At 38.4% G+C, this 14,409-nt stretch overlaps 1 protein-coding gene across 1 annotated transcript in view; it reads right to left on the bottom strand.

The window, feature by feature from the left end:
* The window catches only part of SLC9A9 (solute carrier family 9 member A9), a 535,038-nt gene extending 524,851 nt beyond the window's left edge, over window positions 1-10,187 (bottom strand). The window contains exon 1 of the mRNA XM_057739599.1: window positions 9,795-10,187. Coding sequence (XP_057595582.1) covers window positions 9,795-9,969 — 175 coding nt within the window. The 5' untranslated portion in view covers window positions 9,970-10,187. The remainder of the gene's footprint in view (window positions 1-9,794) is intronic.
* Between the last annotated feature and the right edge of the window lie 4,222 nt (window positions 10,188-14,409).

Here is a 14,409-nt window from a genome sequence, read left to right on the forward strand (position 1 = left end):
AAAGAAAATGTAGTTAATGTATGAAGACTGAAGAACTGAGTTTTATAGTTCTTTCACTCTCTGTGCCCTGAGTGGTTACTAAGAATAATCTCAATAAATGAGGTATTGTCTTTTACTAAAAAAGAAGATAAATCCTTCAACAATATAATATATTTCAACTTGACAAGGGTATCAGACACTGTTGATTGCCAACTCAGCATCTATCCCCTCTTTTCCCAACAAAACCCTTGATTTGCTCAGCCAACCATCCCTCCCCACATGTGCTCAGGGTAAGCTGACCTCTCTCTCAGTTCCAAGGGTGTTTCCATTGCCCTTGCTGATAATTGGTAACAGAAGGCATGTAACTCTATTCCAGTCAATAAAATTTAAAGGAGGCTGGCTAGGAGGCTTCTTAGAAAAGTTTTGATATTCTAAGAGAGAGGCAGAGGAGAGATGAGCTCTCTTCTTCCTCTGGCTATTTTTGGGCCTGGATAGGACACCAGGAACTGCCATGCCCACCTCGCTCCCAGCCTGGCATTGAAGTCAGCACTGGGAATAGCAGAGCAGTGAAAAGAAAAAAAAAAAAAAAACCTGGGTCCTTGAAAACAATAGCAGGATGCTGAATCAAATAGCCCTGATGACTACTCTTCTCTAGACCTCTAGTCATAGAAGATAGTAAATTGCCTTATTGCTTAAGTCTGTTTGAGTTAGGATTTCTGTGACTAGCAGCTGAATACATCCTAATGGATACAATATTTTTTTTAACAAGTGAATGTACAAAGTCCCAAGGAATCCTAAAGGAGAGATCAACTAACTCCGCCCTCCAAAGTGTTAAGGAAGGCTTCGCAGAGGATGTTCTTAAGGATGCACAGGATTTGCAAGGTAGAGAAAAGGGCGTGGACTGTATAGGGATGAAAATCAACGAGCAGGGTGCTAATCAGGAACATGCAGCAGTTTGGGTGGCCCACCAGGGTACCTGAGATCAAGGGCCCCAGAGCAGCTGAGAAACACAGGGTGTTCAAGAGGCACAGATGGTTGCCAAGAAGATCCTGAGGAAGAACAGAGTAAGCTCCTTTTGAAGAGGCAGATTTGCTCTGTTTTGGAGCAGAGGAAAGAGAGTTTGGAGACAATTAACTGAAGAGAGAAGAGAGAATTGAGATACAGAGGGAACATGGAGAGGAAGTTAACATCGGAATTAGTGTATATTTATGTGAAAAACGATTTAGCAAAAGAATTTGAGTAGAGGAGTTTCAAGATGACAGGAATAAAATAAAGCCCAAGGAAGAGTGTTCTTTACCACTCTTAAGACTTTTTACAGTGGGAGATTCTTTAAGGCAGGGAATCTAAGATGTTATTTCAGTCACTCAGATTAAAAAATATATATATGTGAACTAGGGATCCAAATGTGGAAATGAAGAGGGAAAGTGGTGATAAATATTCTTAGGAAGCTAAATCTGTGGACACCATTTCACTAAGATAGTATTCACAAATATTAGACATTAGGTGTTATTGCTACAATTTGTAACTGTTTACATGATACATATCCACCTCTACCATCTTATCAAAGCCTTTGTTAGAGAGATATGATATGGGTTTGAGTTTCAAATGCTAAATGCATTTCCTAACATTTTCCTTTAGCAGTTTAGTTTTACACTGAGATTAGTCAGGGACAGAACCAAAAGTAAAAATATGCAATGCCTTCTAGTTATTTAGGGCTTTTGTTCTCTCTCTGCGCTCCCACCAACCTTCTAAATTCAAAGGATTAAAGGAAAGTGTGGGTGGTTTTAAAAGGGACATAATTTATTGCTTTGTGCTGGCTCACTATCAACTTGCTTGCTGAAGAAAAGCATCCCATAAGGATTTCAGAACAGGTCTGTCTGGGGCTTCTGTCAGCAAGAGTACCCAATGATATTCCAAAGTGGAAAGTGGTCCGTGAAGCTGTTCCACCTTGGGATGCCTCATCCATTCAAAGTTCTAACTTCTCACAGGTTAGAGTCATATGGGGAATGACAGAGAATCCCAACCATGAGACCTGCCACCATGGTAGAAGTGTCCAGTGTGCACTCCATCCTTGGTACATACCAGACAACACACACATGCACACACTCAAGTACACAACATATGCAAATACACACATGCAAACACACAACACACACAAACACACAACACACACCAACACACAACACACATTTCACAGCACTCTGGGATTCCTAACATAGCACTATAGGTAACTTTTCTCTGGAAACTATCTCAGCCACAGCTTATAGATAGCTAATACCCTTCCTTGAAATCAGCTTAGAAAGTTTACAGAAGAAAGATGGAGATAGAGATATCTAACTAGATACATACTGACTAAAACAAAATGATTTCTTTTATAATGTTTACACAAAACAGTCTATTTTTTTCTCAAACCAGAGGTGGAAACGTCACAAAGTATTCTAGACAATGAAAGAGGAAGGGACTCTCCAATACATGGAGATTGTCTCCCAAACTCCCTCTCCACCACAGGAGGGTAATGGAGTGAGAAAGAAAAAAGATAGGAGAAAACAAAGGAGACAAAACTAGGAAGTGCATGTTTCCTTTTCCTAGTGAAATAGTTCTCATACTTTAGAGAACTTCATACATCAGAACCTTCTGTAAGGTTCATTAAAACACTGCTTTGCTGGACTCCACTCCAAGTTTTTCACTTAATAAACCTGGGTTGGGGCCCACACACACATGCATTTCCAGCAAGTTTTCAGGTGACGCTGCTGCTGCTGCTCCTGGGACCCTACTGTGAGCAGCACTGTCCTGTAAGACAACAGTTTCTACCAATATGAACGCTGTCTCACAGTCACAGAACTCCATCAAAATTCATGCCACCTCAGGTTCCTGCACACAGGTTTCATCAAGCTTGGAGAGCCCAGAGGTGTAATTAATTTTATCTTCACTCTCCTCCAAAACTTTAATTCAACTAACATAAGATGAAAGCCTCCTTTGCACACTCCACATAAACAAGGCATTTGCAGTTCCTTCCCCACCCATTCTGACAACCACAGGCATTTAAAACCAGAATGACTGCGGACTTGCAGGACCGCCTGCCCTGATTGCTGGGGCAGGTGTTTCCGGGTCAGCCTCATCACTCTCCGTGGGACATTTCAACCCAGCTACTTGGCATGGATGTACTTCCACAACATTGCTCCCACCGTCTTTCCCATGCTATGCACAGTATAACATTTCTGAGGCCTCAAGGTAAAAAGAAAACTTAACTACCCACCTCCCTTCCCCAACCTCTCCCCACTCCTGACTTCATGGGAGACTTAAATACTAACGGCAGATTTTGATGAGAGGACTACTGTGGCCAGCATTTGAGAGCACTAGCTCCTAAAAATGATGTTCTTGCAAATTATTGTGGGCAGCCTTGGCCATAGTTGTAAATTTTTTGAATTTCTATTTCCTTATATATAAACTGAAGATCCTCAGGCCTGCTCTGCATGGATATGGTGATGATTAACACTGAGGGTCAGTGTGTATTTAGACCTTTCAATCTTTCTTCTATAAACTTTCTAAGATACTATAACCTGGCACAGGGTAGACATTTATTAAATAACAGCAACACTTCTAGGGCTAAATGCATGATACAGGGAAAAGGATATGGGTTTTGTGGTCGTGCGTTTGAAGCTCACCCCTGGTGTCTACCAGCAAGTCACTTGATATCTCTGAGTGTTGGTTTCATCATCTGTAATGTAAAAATAACAATACCTCCCCCCCCACCCCCGCAACACACACATGCACACACAAACACACCCATGTTTGTGATACCCAGCGGCCTCACGGAGCCAAACTGCCAAGGTTTGAATCCCAGCTGTGGCATCTAGTAGATGTAGGACCATAAGCAATTTCCTATTGTTTGGTGACTCAGTTTCCCCATGTCAAAAATGATTGTTGTGATGATTAAGTGACTTAATATATGTAAAGTACTTATGACAGCATAGCTCACACTGTAAACGCTATTTGTGTTAGCTATTTTTATTATTGTTACTTGTTATATTATTTTTATTATATGTTATTTTGACATAATAATTGTTTAACAAACATTAGTTCTTCATGTTCCCACTTGCCTAACCATTTAGACTATATGTAATATCTCCATTAACAGTTTAAATCATAAATTCATCTTCTTCATGTGCACACTCACTAGGCTTTAGAACCTGAGAGAGGATCCTCTGAGGCAACCCAGCAGTTTGCTCTAAGGGCTTCCCCTGTAGCTTCTTAGTGATTCAGAAGCACAGCAGCATACACAGGAGGTTATTTTCTTAAAATCAGCTTTTAAAAACCTACATAGAGCAATATATCTTTGCTTCTTTCACTTTTTCACACTTTCTTTGGCTAACACTTTACAGCATGGAAAACCCTGCCCTGATCTCCGAAGCTCCTTAAAACCTACATTTTTTCACCAAAAGGGAAAGCAAGTTTAGTTTTTTAGGCTCTTAACCCTAAATACCTTTCCTGTAGATCCCTTAAAATTAAACCAGAGCCACTCTGATTTTCATATGACACGCATCCACAGATCCACAAATCCACAGCCAGCGCTCACTGTTCTAGGATGGTATAACTCTCTCTTTGCCTTTCTAACAGGAATTCAACAGGATTTACTGAGCACTCAATACAAAATCAGAGCAGGACTGGAAGAACTAAGAATGGTAAAATAATACTAACTAAAATCCCATCTGGGAGAAAGACTCGGATGTCATTATAGGCTGGTAGGGTTCTGGGGAAAAAAGCTATTGGTTTGAGTTGGAGCAGCTGAGAGACACCTGGTGGCTAATATCAATCTTGGCCTGAATTTTGAAGGACTTTTGCAGCTGGAAGGAAGTTTAGTGATACCTATTTCATTTCTTCCTCATTTTATAGATGAGAAAAGTAAGGCTAGATATTAAGTTGCTTGCTCAAAGCAATACATCTAGCTACTGCAAAAGAAAAAAGAAAAGAAAGAAAAGAAAATCATAAGGATTTAAAAACCCAAATCCCCAAGAGAGCATCCATGCTTTCTCCACATTGGAATAAGTAAAAAGCCCCAGAAGGGCCTTCCAGGCAGGGAGAACAGTGTGAAGTGGCAGTCAACATCTCCTGTGGGCCTGGTGGTCAAGGAAGCAGGGCTGGACTGGAGCAGAGTAAAATGGACCAGCAGGGGACAGCCACACCGTGTCCACCAACCCAATTTTATCCTGAAGAACCTCCAAGCAGCGCTAGGATAAAACTAATGACATGATTTTTTAAGAAAGAGAGCTTTTAAAACCTTAGTGATTGACTATGTAACTATACTTTCTTTAAATCTTAAAAACCAGGCTGTTGAGTGAACTCAATTGGCCCTATTAAACTGCTAAATATATTCTTAGAGGATCAGACATAGTTTAATAGGCTAATATAATATAGTTTAATGAATTCAAAGTCTAAACTCTGTGGCTTAAAATTTCCCTTTGCCTACTAAACAGTGAGCAAGATTTCCACTTGCATTTCGAGACTGTCCCCTATATTTTAAGACCATGAAATCAAAAGTAGAATTCTAAGAGGTTTAAATTGTTCTGCCCCTAAGCTCAGATCCCAACCCTCAAATGCGTGGCATTATGAATCTCAGTGATGGGACCCCCCAGTGATGTGTAATGGAATTGTTAATGCTGTCAGGGACCAAGGAGCAATTTGTCTTTTATGAACAACGAGCGAGGGATACAAGGCCTTAAGTGAGCAGCGCTAAGTGCACCATCTGCCATCAATCAATATTTTGACCATTAATGGTCCTTTAAGCTTTTAGTCCAATTTAAATGAATATCATCATAGCTTATACTTTAAACCAGTTATGGATTCTAATCCTTTGATTTTGAAATAATGAGAGATATAGAATGTCATGAGACACAATTGCCAACCATTGTTCCTGGTGAAGCAAAAATATTGTTAAAATGCTGCCACTAATTTTTCAAAGTATCCTACAACCCTTGATACCAAGAAAGATGGATTATTTATATTTGGAGTATCAGAATTATCTCCAATGAGCACAGAGTCAAACCAAACACCACCCATGATTTTTTTTTTGGCCTCTAAAACCCTTTATATGATATTTTAAGGTTAACAGCTTGGAAATTGTTCCCAACAATAACTATAAAAGAGTAGTTAAATGTCTTGTTTGATCATTTTTCTCCTCACTTTTCTTTAACTGATCATTTCCTAAAACCCTGCTCCCTAGAATTTTTTAACTGGATTTCCCTATATACAGATAAAATGCATCAACCTCTAATGCATCTTCTAAACTTAGGATAACTGACACATATCGGTGGAATACCAGCAGAAAGGCAAAAGGCTGGCTGGGCTGAAACAGGAAATCCAGTGCCTTGGAAAATATTTATGGTTCTTGATACAGAGGAAAATGACACATCATACAAATAGCTGATGAAAGTAAGAGCAGTAATCAGTCCAGCAGTGTTAGTCAAATTCATTGATAAGCTTCAGGTACAAGACCAAGCAATCGTAGAATATCTTTCATTACGAGCATATCTGTCTGCAAGATGGAGATGACTGAAGTACAGTTTACTTTCAAGTGTTCATCTCCTTTAAGACAAAAAACTTTTAAAAGCTCAGTGTGAACCATGGTTTTGTTTCTTTTCTTCCCCACTGATTATCACCATGCCCTTGGCAGAACTCTCACAACAGCCATGGGTTCCATCCTCTGATGATGAAGGGGTGTATATGATCTTACTCTGAAATTTCATTCCTTTGGACTTTCTGGAAAATAGAATCTATCTGACTAATCTTGAAAGCATAAACAGTATAAGGATGCATCTGGATCTCACAGATACATCCTCTCTCTATGACAGTTATTGAAAGAATTTATTTATTTTAAAATATCTTCAGCATCTCGTAATAGAGATAGAGATCCCAGCTCAGCGGCTAATTACATGACCTTCACGTCTCCAACTTTTCATTTCCTCACCAGTGAGATGAGGATGCTAAACTTACAATCTCTGCCTCCTTCCCAATATCTGAATTTCAAACTCATTTATAGCTACTGGGAGATTCATTCACTTGGCATTTCCCTTCCTCTTACCATTTAAAAAGTTTTATCTGAATGTCCCATCTTGTTTCTCTGTTGTAGTTTCAAATGATTTTATTACATCACTGACAGAAAGTCCCTAATAAATATTTTAGATATAATATTTAGATCATCCCTGAAGAAGAAATATGTCACCAGTGCTATCCACGTGGACTACTTTCAGAGATTATCAGTGAGAGCTCTTTTGAGATGAACACGAACCTTATTAGACATGTGGAGGAGTAAAAGCACAAGAACACTGCCATGAGTGGCTATTCAGTTTGGGGGAAGTTCACTTCTTTGAGATTTAGTTTATTCCTCTGTATAATGAGGTGGCTAGAGAAAATAACCTCTAAGATCTCCTTAAATTCCAACAATTATAATTCTATGCCAATAAAAAAATTAAACACTAAAATAAAAGTATTTTCATTGGTTTATACATTTCGAGATAACTCAAGGATACTAAAAATTCTAGTAATGGGATAGTTATACATCTATATGGATGCCTCAAAATTTTTATAATCCTTACACATGGCACTGTTTCAGAACTTGCTTTCAATAACTTTTGTATTAAAAAATTATAAAAGAACGGAAATCAGACAGCTCAACTGAATCCCACACAAACGTTAAGCTTAAACTGCCTTAAGAATAGCAATTTAGAGAAATGCTATTTCAACTATTGCTCAATGTGCTAATTATTTTTCTTCTTTCTTGAAATATAGTTGATTCACAATATTGTGTTAGTTTCATGTGTACAGCAAAGTGATTTGGTTTTATATATATATGTAAACTGCACACACATATATAGATAGATAGATAGATAGATAGATGATAGATAGATAGATAGATAGATAGATAGATGTGTGTATATATATATAAAACCTAATATATATATAACCAAATCTTTTTTCAATTCTTTTCCAGTATAGTTTATTATAAGATATCAAATATAGTTCCCTGTGCTTATACAGTAAATGCACTAATATTTTATGACTTCAACCACAACTTAAAAGTATTTCATGGAGTTTTAAGTATTAAAGTTAATCTGGGAATTTTCATGTTCAAAAGTAAGTTACATTTATGTGTTGTGAGTATAAAGTATGTCTGAATTTTAATAGGTCGCCAAAATTTAATCAAAAGTTTTACAAAACAGTATCTCCATCATATATATGCTAAAATTGGTAAATGAGTCATAGTTAAATCAAATTCAGGGCTGTGAAGAAATCTTTCCCTCTAATAAAGGTTTGTAATTTTAAAACCTGTGTTGTTTTGCTAAACTATATATAGCCCTTTAATGCCAAGAATTACATTGTTTCTGGCTTCTCAGATTATATCCCATATCCTCGTTGATTATTTATTAGAAGAGTCAGGAGAAAGCTCGGTCCATTCATGATGGAGAAGGGCAGTGACTGGCACCTAGGGCTTTACATCTGGTGGTGTCACTTCCCTTCTCTTTGACTATTTCTCTTTAACTTGATTGTGTGTTTTTCTCCTCAAATGAGAGTTTTGTTGTGTACTTTAAGTCCCTCAATGGAAAGGAACTTAGCTGTGTTCTAAATGGACCAGCACATCAGTCTCCTGAAAGAAATTACACTGCTTAGTTCAAAACTTCTGCCCTCTAGCTCAAGTATCTCACAGTGGGATCCAGTTAAGACATCAGATTTCTTATGGTCTCAAATCATGACTGTACATTGTTATCATCAGGACATCATGTGGTTAGCATATAAAATGTGCACTGATTCTGTTCCCTGAACCTCAGGCGTATAAAAGGCTTCAGGACTTCCAAAATAAGGGAAGTGAAATATAAAAGTATATTCTTTACTATGAATTATAACAATGCCTCAGCTGTTTCCATTGTGTTCAAAGTCCCTATCCATTATCAGGCTGAAATAAGAGTGGTAAAGCAAACTAGTTCATAAATCAGATCAGTTTTAAAACTACCAGTGTCTTACACTATACTTTGAAAGATGAGAGTACAGACTGGACAATCTCTGTCACGTTTTATTAAACTTTCTGAAAGGAATGACATGGTAAATTGCACTGAGAGAGAAATAACTTGGGAGTTTAAAAGGTTAAGTGCTTTTCCACACTTTGTCCCTCCCTCCAAAATGGAAGATACATAGCAAACAATACTACTAATAATTATAAATTAGAAAATATGGAATCAGGCTAAGAAATGAGGAGCACTGCATAAAGAAACTTGTGTTATAAGAAAAAAAAATATGCGTATATACTTAAAATAGATTTGAACAAAATTACTCTAATAGGAGGGGTGGAGTACGTATATTTCTGCAAGTTTTCTTCTTGAAACTAGTTGATGTAAGAGGATTTACTCAATACAAGTTTTAAGTGATGTTATTTTTAGAACTTTATAATGCTCATCAGCCCCTCCAGTGAAAGAAGGCTGCTCTTTGTGACTGCAGAGCCATCACTTCCCAATATCTATCATTACAAAAACAAACAGCTAGCCTGGTTTGACTCCCCACATGACAATGGACCTGCATCTGTCAACAGACTCCCATTATGTGCCGCGTGAGAACATGACTGTGACATTTACTCGTGTGACAAGGCAAATTTCAGCAGCTCATCTGGAAGGAGATGAGCATTCATTATGCTGCAGCACCTTTCATCAAGCTAATGACATTTCAATCAGCACATTTTCTCCAGTTTCGGTACTTTGCCATCTGAGCACAAGTCTCTAATTAGCCCCAAGCAACAAGTTTCACATCAATCCTACCATTTCTGCACTCACCGTACACCATCGCTCCTCCGGTTTCATGCAAGAAGCGAAATCGATGATTTTTAAATAACCAGATTGTCAAAATGGTAAGGATAAGCAAAAAATTAAAGACAAGCAGCTCCACCGCTCCCTGATGTTGAAACTGATACTCATCCTTCTCTGACATGAGCCTTTGCTGTCTCTCCATTCTCCAGTTCTCCTGGGATTCCTTACATAAAAACCTGGATGAGGACTATTTTATCAAGGTTTGCCTAAGACGGTCTGGCTGCCTGAGGATTTCAGGATAAACACTGCCACTTAAGTTGCTACTTCATGAGCATTCTGCCTTGGCTTAGTATTCAGATGGCTTCTAGTTACAACTTCCTGTTTCTCTCTTAAAGCAGCCCTGTCTCTTTTCAAACTCCAGAGTGTGGTTTCATCATCGACTCTTACTGTCTTTAAGTGATTCATTCCATGAAGTTAACTTTCATATTGGACAAACCTGCTAGTAATCATTCTTAGATCTTGAGTCATGATCTTATCATTTAGAACGTTAGAACGTCTTCTCAAGCTGCATAGCAGGTGAATTGTAGATTAATAGGAAAACAGATCACTTACATCAGCAACATTTTCTAAGTTCAAAAAGCCAATTCCTGAATCATAACCTCACTCACATGCAAGATTTTTCCTCTCCGACCAAAGCCTAGCCATGTGATGGGGACTGACTGAAAATGATTTCATGAGAATTTTTTCTTTTTAAGTTGAGAAATAAGAAATAATTTTCTATATGATCGTCTCTCTCTGTTTGGTTTTATGTAACTGGTAGTCACAAGAGCAGTATTTAAACTCTGAATCAATTGTTTTTCTTTTAACAAGAATAAATGAAAGCATAAGACAAAAAGAATTTTGTCCTCATCTCTACAGCTGTGCTATTTTTACATGTTGAGTCAAAAAAGAAAAGAAACTAAACACATATCTTGGAAAGAAGAAACCATACAGTCATTCCCAGTAATGCCATATTCGTGGATTTCTCTTTATAAAGCTCCTGGTTCAGACATTCAGGACCCACAGAAGCTGCAGCAGATCACAAACCTCCTCTGTCCTATTGCAAAACAATGTGGTGCACTGAAGAATAGTCTGCCACCAACAATGAAGTTTCCAGAATCCCAGGGCACAGACAGTGATGATTCTTCACATCATCTTCCATTTGGCAAGTTAGTTCTGTTTGAATTAATATTTTATGCTTTTTGAAAAAGTTCAAGACAATACTACCATAGGCTCTGCTGTTTTCTTAGTAATTGTTATGATTCATTTGCATTATTGGTCCTATGGTACAATTAGATACCGGGTTAAGTGAGGTTTTTCATCATTTCATGATATGATTATAACTCAGGTGTTGTCACAATCATCTAGTATCCCCATACTCGACAGAATTAGTATTCAATTTATATGGTGTAAGTGATTCATTGAGTAGGATGAGTTCAAATAGAGCCTCAAAATATCTTGTCACCAAAAGCTAGAGGTCAAACACGCCATATATTTAGAGCTAAGTAGCTCCTCAATAACAGTTTTACCCACAGAGAGTCTATCAACCACTTACTATAAAACTCTGCTGTTTCAGCTTCTCTGCCTTCTGCAACTTTTGAAGCTGATTTCCTGAGTTTAACTCAGCAGGGGGTATTTATGTGGGTTGCAGATGTTCTTTTAACACACTACCCTTTTTGGCAGGCATATCCCTGATGACTAATATTCAAACTGTTTTGAAATCTGTCAGATAATGCTTGCAAGCATTTCATGAAGCTTTGCTAGCAGGTTCTACCTTTACAATTTTGCACCCCTACAGGTTTAGTCTTGGGTTGTTAGATTTACAAGATAACCCAAATTCAAAACTTGGCGATTTCCTGTCTTTTTTTTCTTTTCAGTCATCGTGTAATTATTTTGGTTTCCTTTTAATAATGATGATTATTCCATCTGGGCAGAATAAAATTTCTTTGGCTGTCTTATTACGACATCCAATTTCACTCTCTTACCTAATGAAGCAACTCAGTGAGAGGATTAAAGGCCTATAGAATGTTTTGATTGGCTAATACACTGTTTTTAAAAATCCTAAACTTGATGTCAACATAGGAGAAAAGGTATATTTCACATTAAAAAAAAATCAGACACATGGCTTCTCTAGAAAAAACTGGTACAATCTGGCACACTGGACCCTCCTTCCCATATGGCCACAATCTGTTAGGGCTGAGGGTTTGCCTGTTTGCCGCAGGTCCCATTCATCCTATTTCACTAATTTATGTTTCCTGCATGGCGCCTTCAGTCATTTGAATATGTGGCCCTTTGTTTATTCCAAGAATGGAATACATTCACTGCTCCATTGTCCAATCCTGATACTGTTTGACATTTGGAAGGAAAGCTGAAAAGAAAAGGGGGCTTAGGGACTTCCTAGGTGGCGCAGTGGGTAAGAATCCGCCTGCCAATGCAGGGGACACAGGTTCAAGCCCTGCCCCAGGAAAATACCACATGCCGTGGAGCAACTAAGCCTGTGCGCCACAACTGTTGAGCCTGTGCTCTAGCGCCCGTGAGCCACAACTATTGGGCCCATGTGCCGCAACTACTGAAGCCCACACGCCTAGAGCCCATGCTCTGCAACAAGAAAGGCCACCGCAATGAGAAGCCCATGCACCACAATGAAGAGTAGCCCCTGCTCGTCGCAACTAGAGAAAGTCCGTGTGCAGCAATGAAGACCCAACACAGCCAATAAAATTAATTAATTAATTAATTTAAAAAAAAGGAAATCCAAGATATATAGATGTCATTTAAAAAAAATAAAAAAGAAAAGGATGCTTAGGAACTTTTCCAATTCTTCCATTCAGAAAATATTTCAATTCCTCCTATCTTGTGTTTTCTTCCCAGAATATCATTTAATATTCTTCTGTACCAAGGAAAATAAGAAAATGAAATTAACAGTAATTTGGTATCTACCTTGAACCAAGAAATATGCCGGGAAATTTAATTTAGTTTAATATAATATTCATAAAAACCCTACATATGAGGCACTTAAGGCTTAGAGAGGGTTGGTAATATATCCAAGGTTGCACAGCCAGTAGGAGTTAAATTTACCTGTACAGTTTTATAGTGTTAAGATGGCATTTCATCTAGGGTGACCAGATCATGTTGGCTTGTCAGAGACTTTCTTTGTTTTACTACTGAAAGTCCTGTATCCCAGGAAACTCCTCAGTGACAGGCAAACCAGGACAACTAGTCACCCTAATAGCCAAGGTTCCCCAAATTTACAAGTCTTGTACTATCAAAAATGATTGTTCTTTTTGAGATTCCTGAAGGAAATAGTCACAAAAAGAAGAATATCAATTAAAAATTAAGGCAGTATTTTATTAGCTGGTGACATAAACCTTAGCACTAGGTCTCTGATGAAGCTGGGATGAAACTCAAAACTTAAATACAAGGCCCAAAGAAGAATTCTTGATGGTCCCTTAATTCAGATCTTAACACCTGTTGGCCACTGAGTCAAAGATTCTTGCTGCAAGATGCAACATGTCGGCAAGAGGAAGGAAGTAAAGAGAAAAGCAGGATGCCCAGCTTGTGCAGTGAATATGCCCTCCCTCAGCTTGCTTATCCAGTCCCATGGAAGTAAAAACTTGAAGAGAAGAGACTTCCAGACCAAATAACCTTGTGTAGCAGAGTAGCCTCACCTGTTAGTGAATCTAACCAGTTAGAAACCATAGACTGCGTTTCATAATCTAACCAATTATTTCAGAGTTCCTTGTTCTTGGAGAGGACAGTGGAGATTGTGGACTCGGAGGATCGAGGAGGGAAACTTTCCTAGGGTGCGGAGAGATGCTGAGAGTTCCTCTTCCCCGCTCCCTAGAGCCCCACGCGGCCCAGTCTTAGTTCTCTTTCAACCATTGGGCTTAACAGAAAATACTTAAGTCAACCTAGTCCTTAGGTTAGAGGAAAATCCCATTTCCTCATTCACTTGGCCTCTCCTCTGATATTTACCCCTCTCTGAGACCAGTGAGATGGGAGTTTCATATTATTCCCCCAAAGGTTCTAAAATAGACCAGGACAGGACTGTAATTAAGTTTACTTGAAAGTCACACAATGCACTAAATCAAAGATTCACCCCCTATTCTATCTTCAAACTTGCCGTAAATCTGTCTATTAAAGTAGTGAAATGAGGCAGCTATTACACTGGGGTGACTCTAATGCTTTGGTCACCTATGCAAGCAAACCAAACCTAGGCCAACGTGCTCGAATCTGAGAAAATGAAATTTAAGCACAAGCAATCACAAACAGCCAACTAATTTTTCCCAAATAAGCAACCACATAAACTACAGCAAATCAAACAAAGTCCTTGCTTTGCTTTCCTGTCTTTTCTATAAAAACTTCTCTCTAAGCTTCTGTTGGTGGAGTGCTCCTAATCACTTTCAGTTTGCTGCTGCCCCAGTTTGAATGGATGTATGCACAAATAAACTCTTGAAAAAGATTTTAATGTGCCTCAGTTTATCTTTTAACACAGCTTTCTCTACCCCCAAAAGTCACGTTAGCATAAAAATGCCCCTACTTTGAACAATACGAACCACTCCCATTAGTAGATTTCTACAGAGAAATGAACTTTCAAAAATTTCAC

This window comes from Hippopotamus amphibius, chromosome 6 (assembly GCF_030028045.1).
Source record: "Hippopotamus amphibius kiboko isolate mHipAmp2 chromosome 6, mHipAmp2.hap2, whole genome shotgun sequence".
Taxonomy (NCBI): domain Eukaryota; kingdom Metazoa; phylum Chordata; class Mammalia; order Artiodactyla; family Hippopotamidae; genus Hippopotamus; species Hippopotamus amphibius.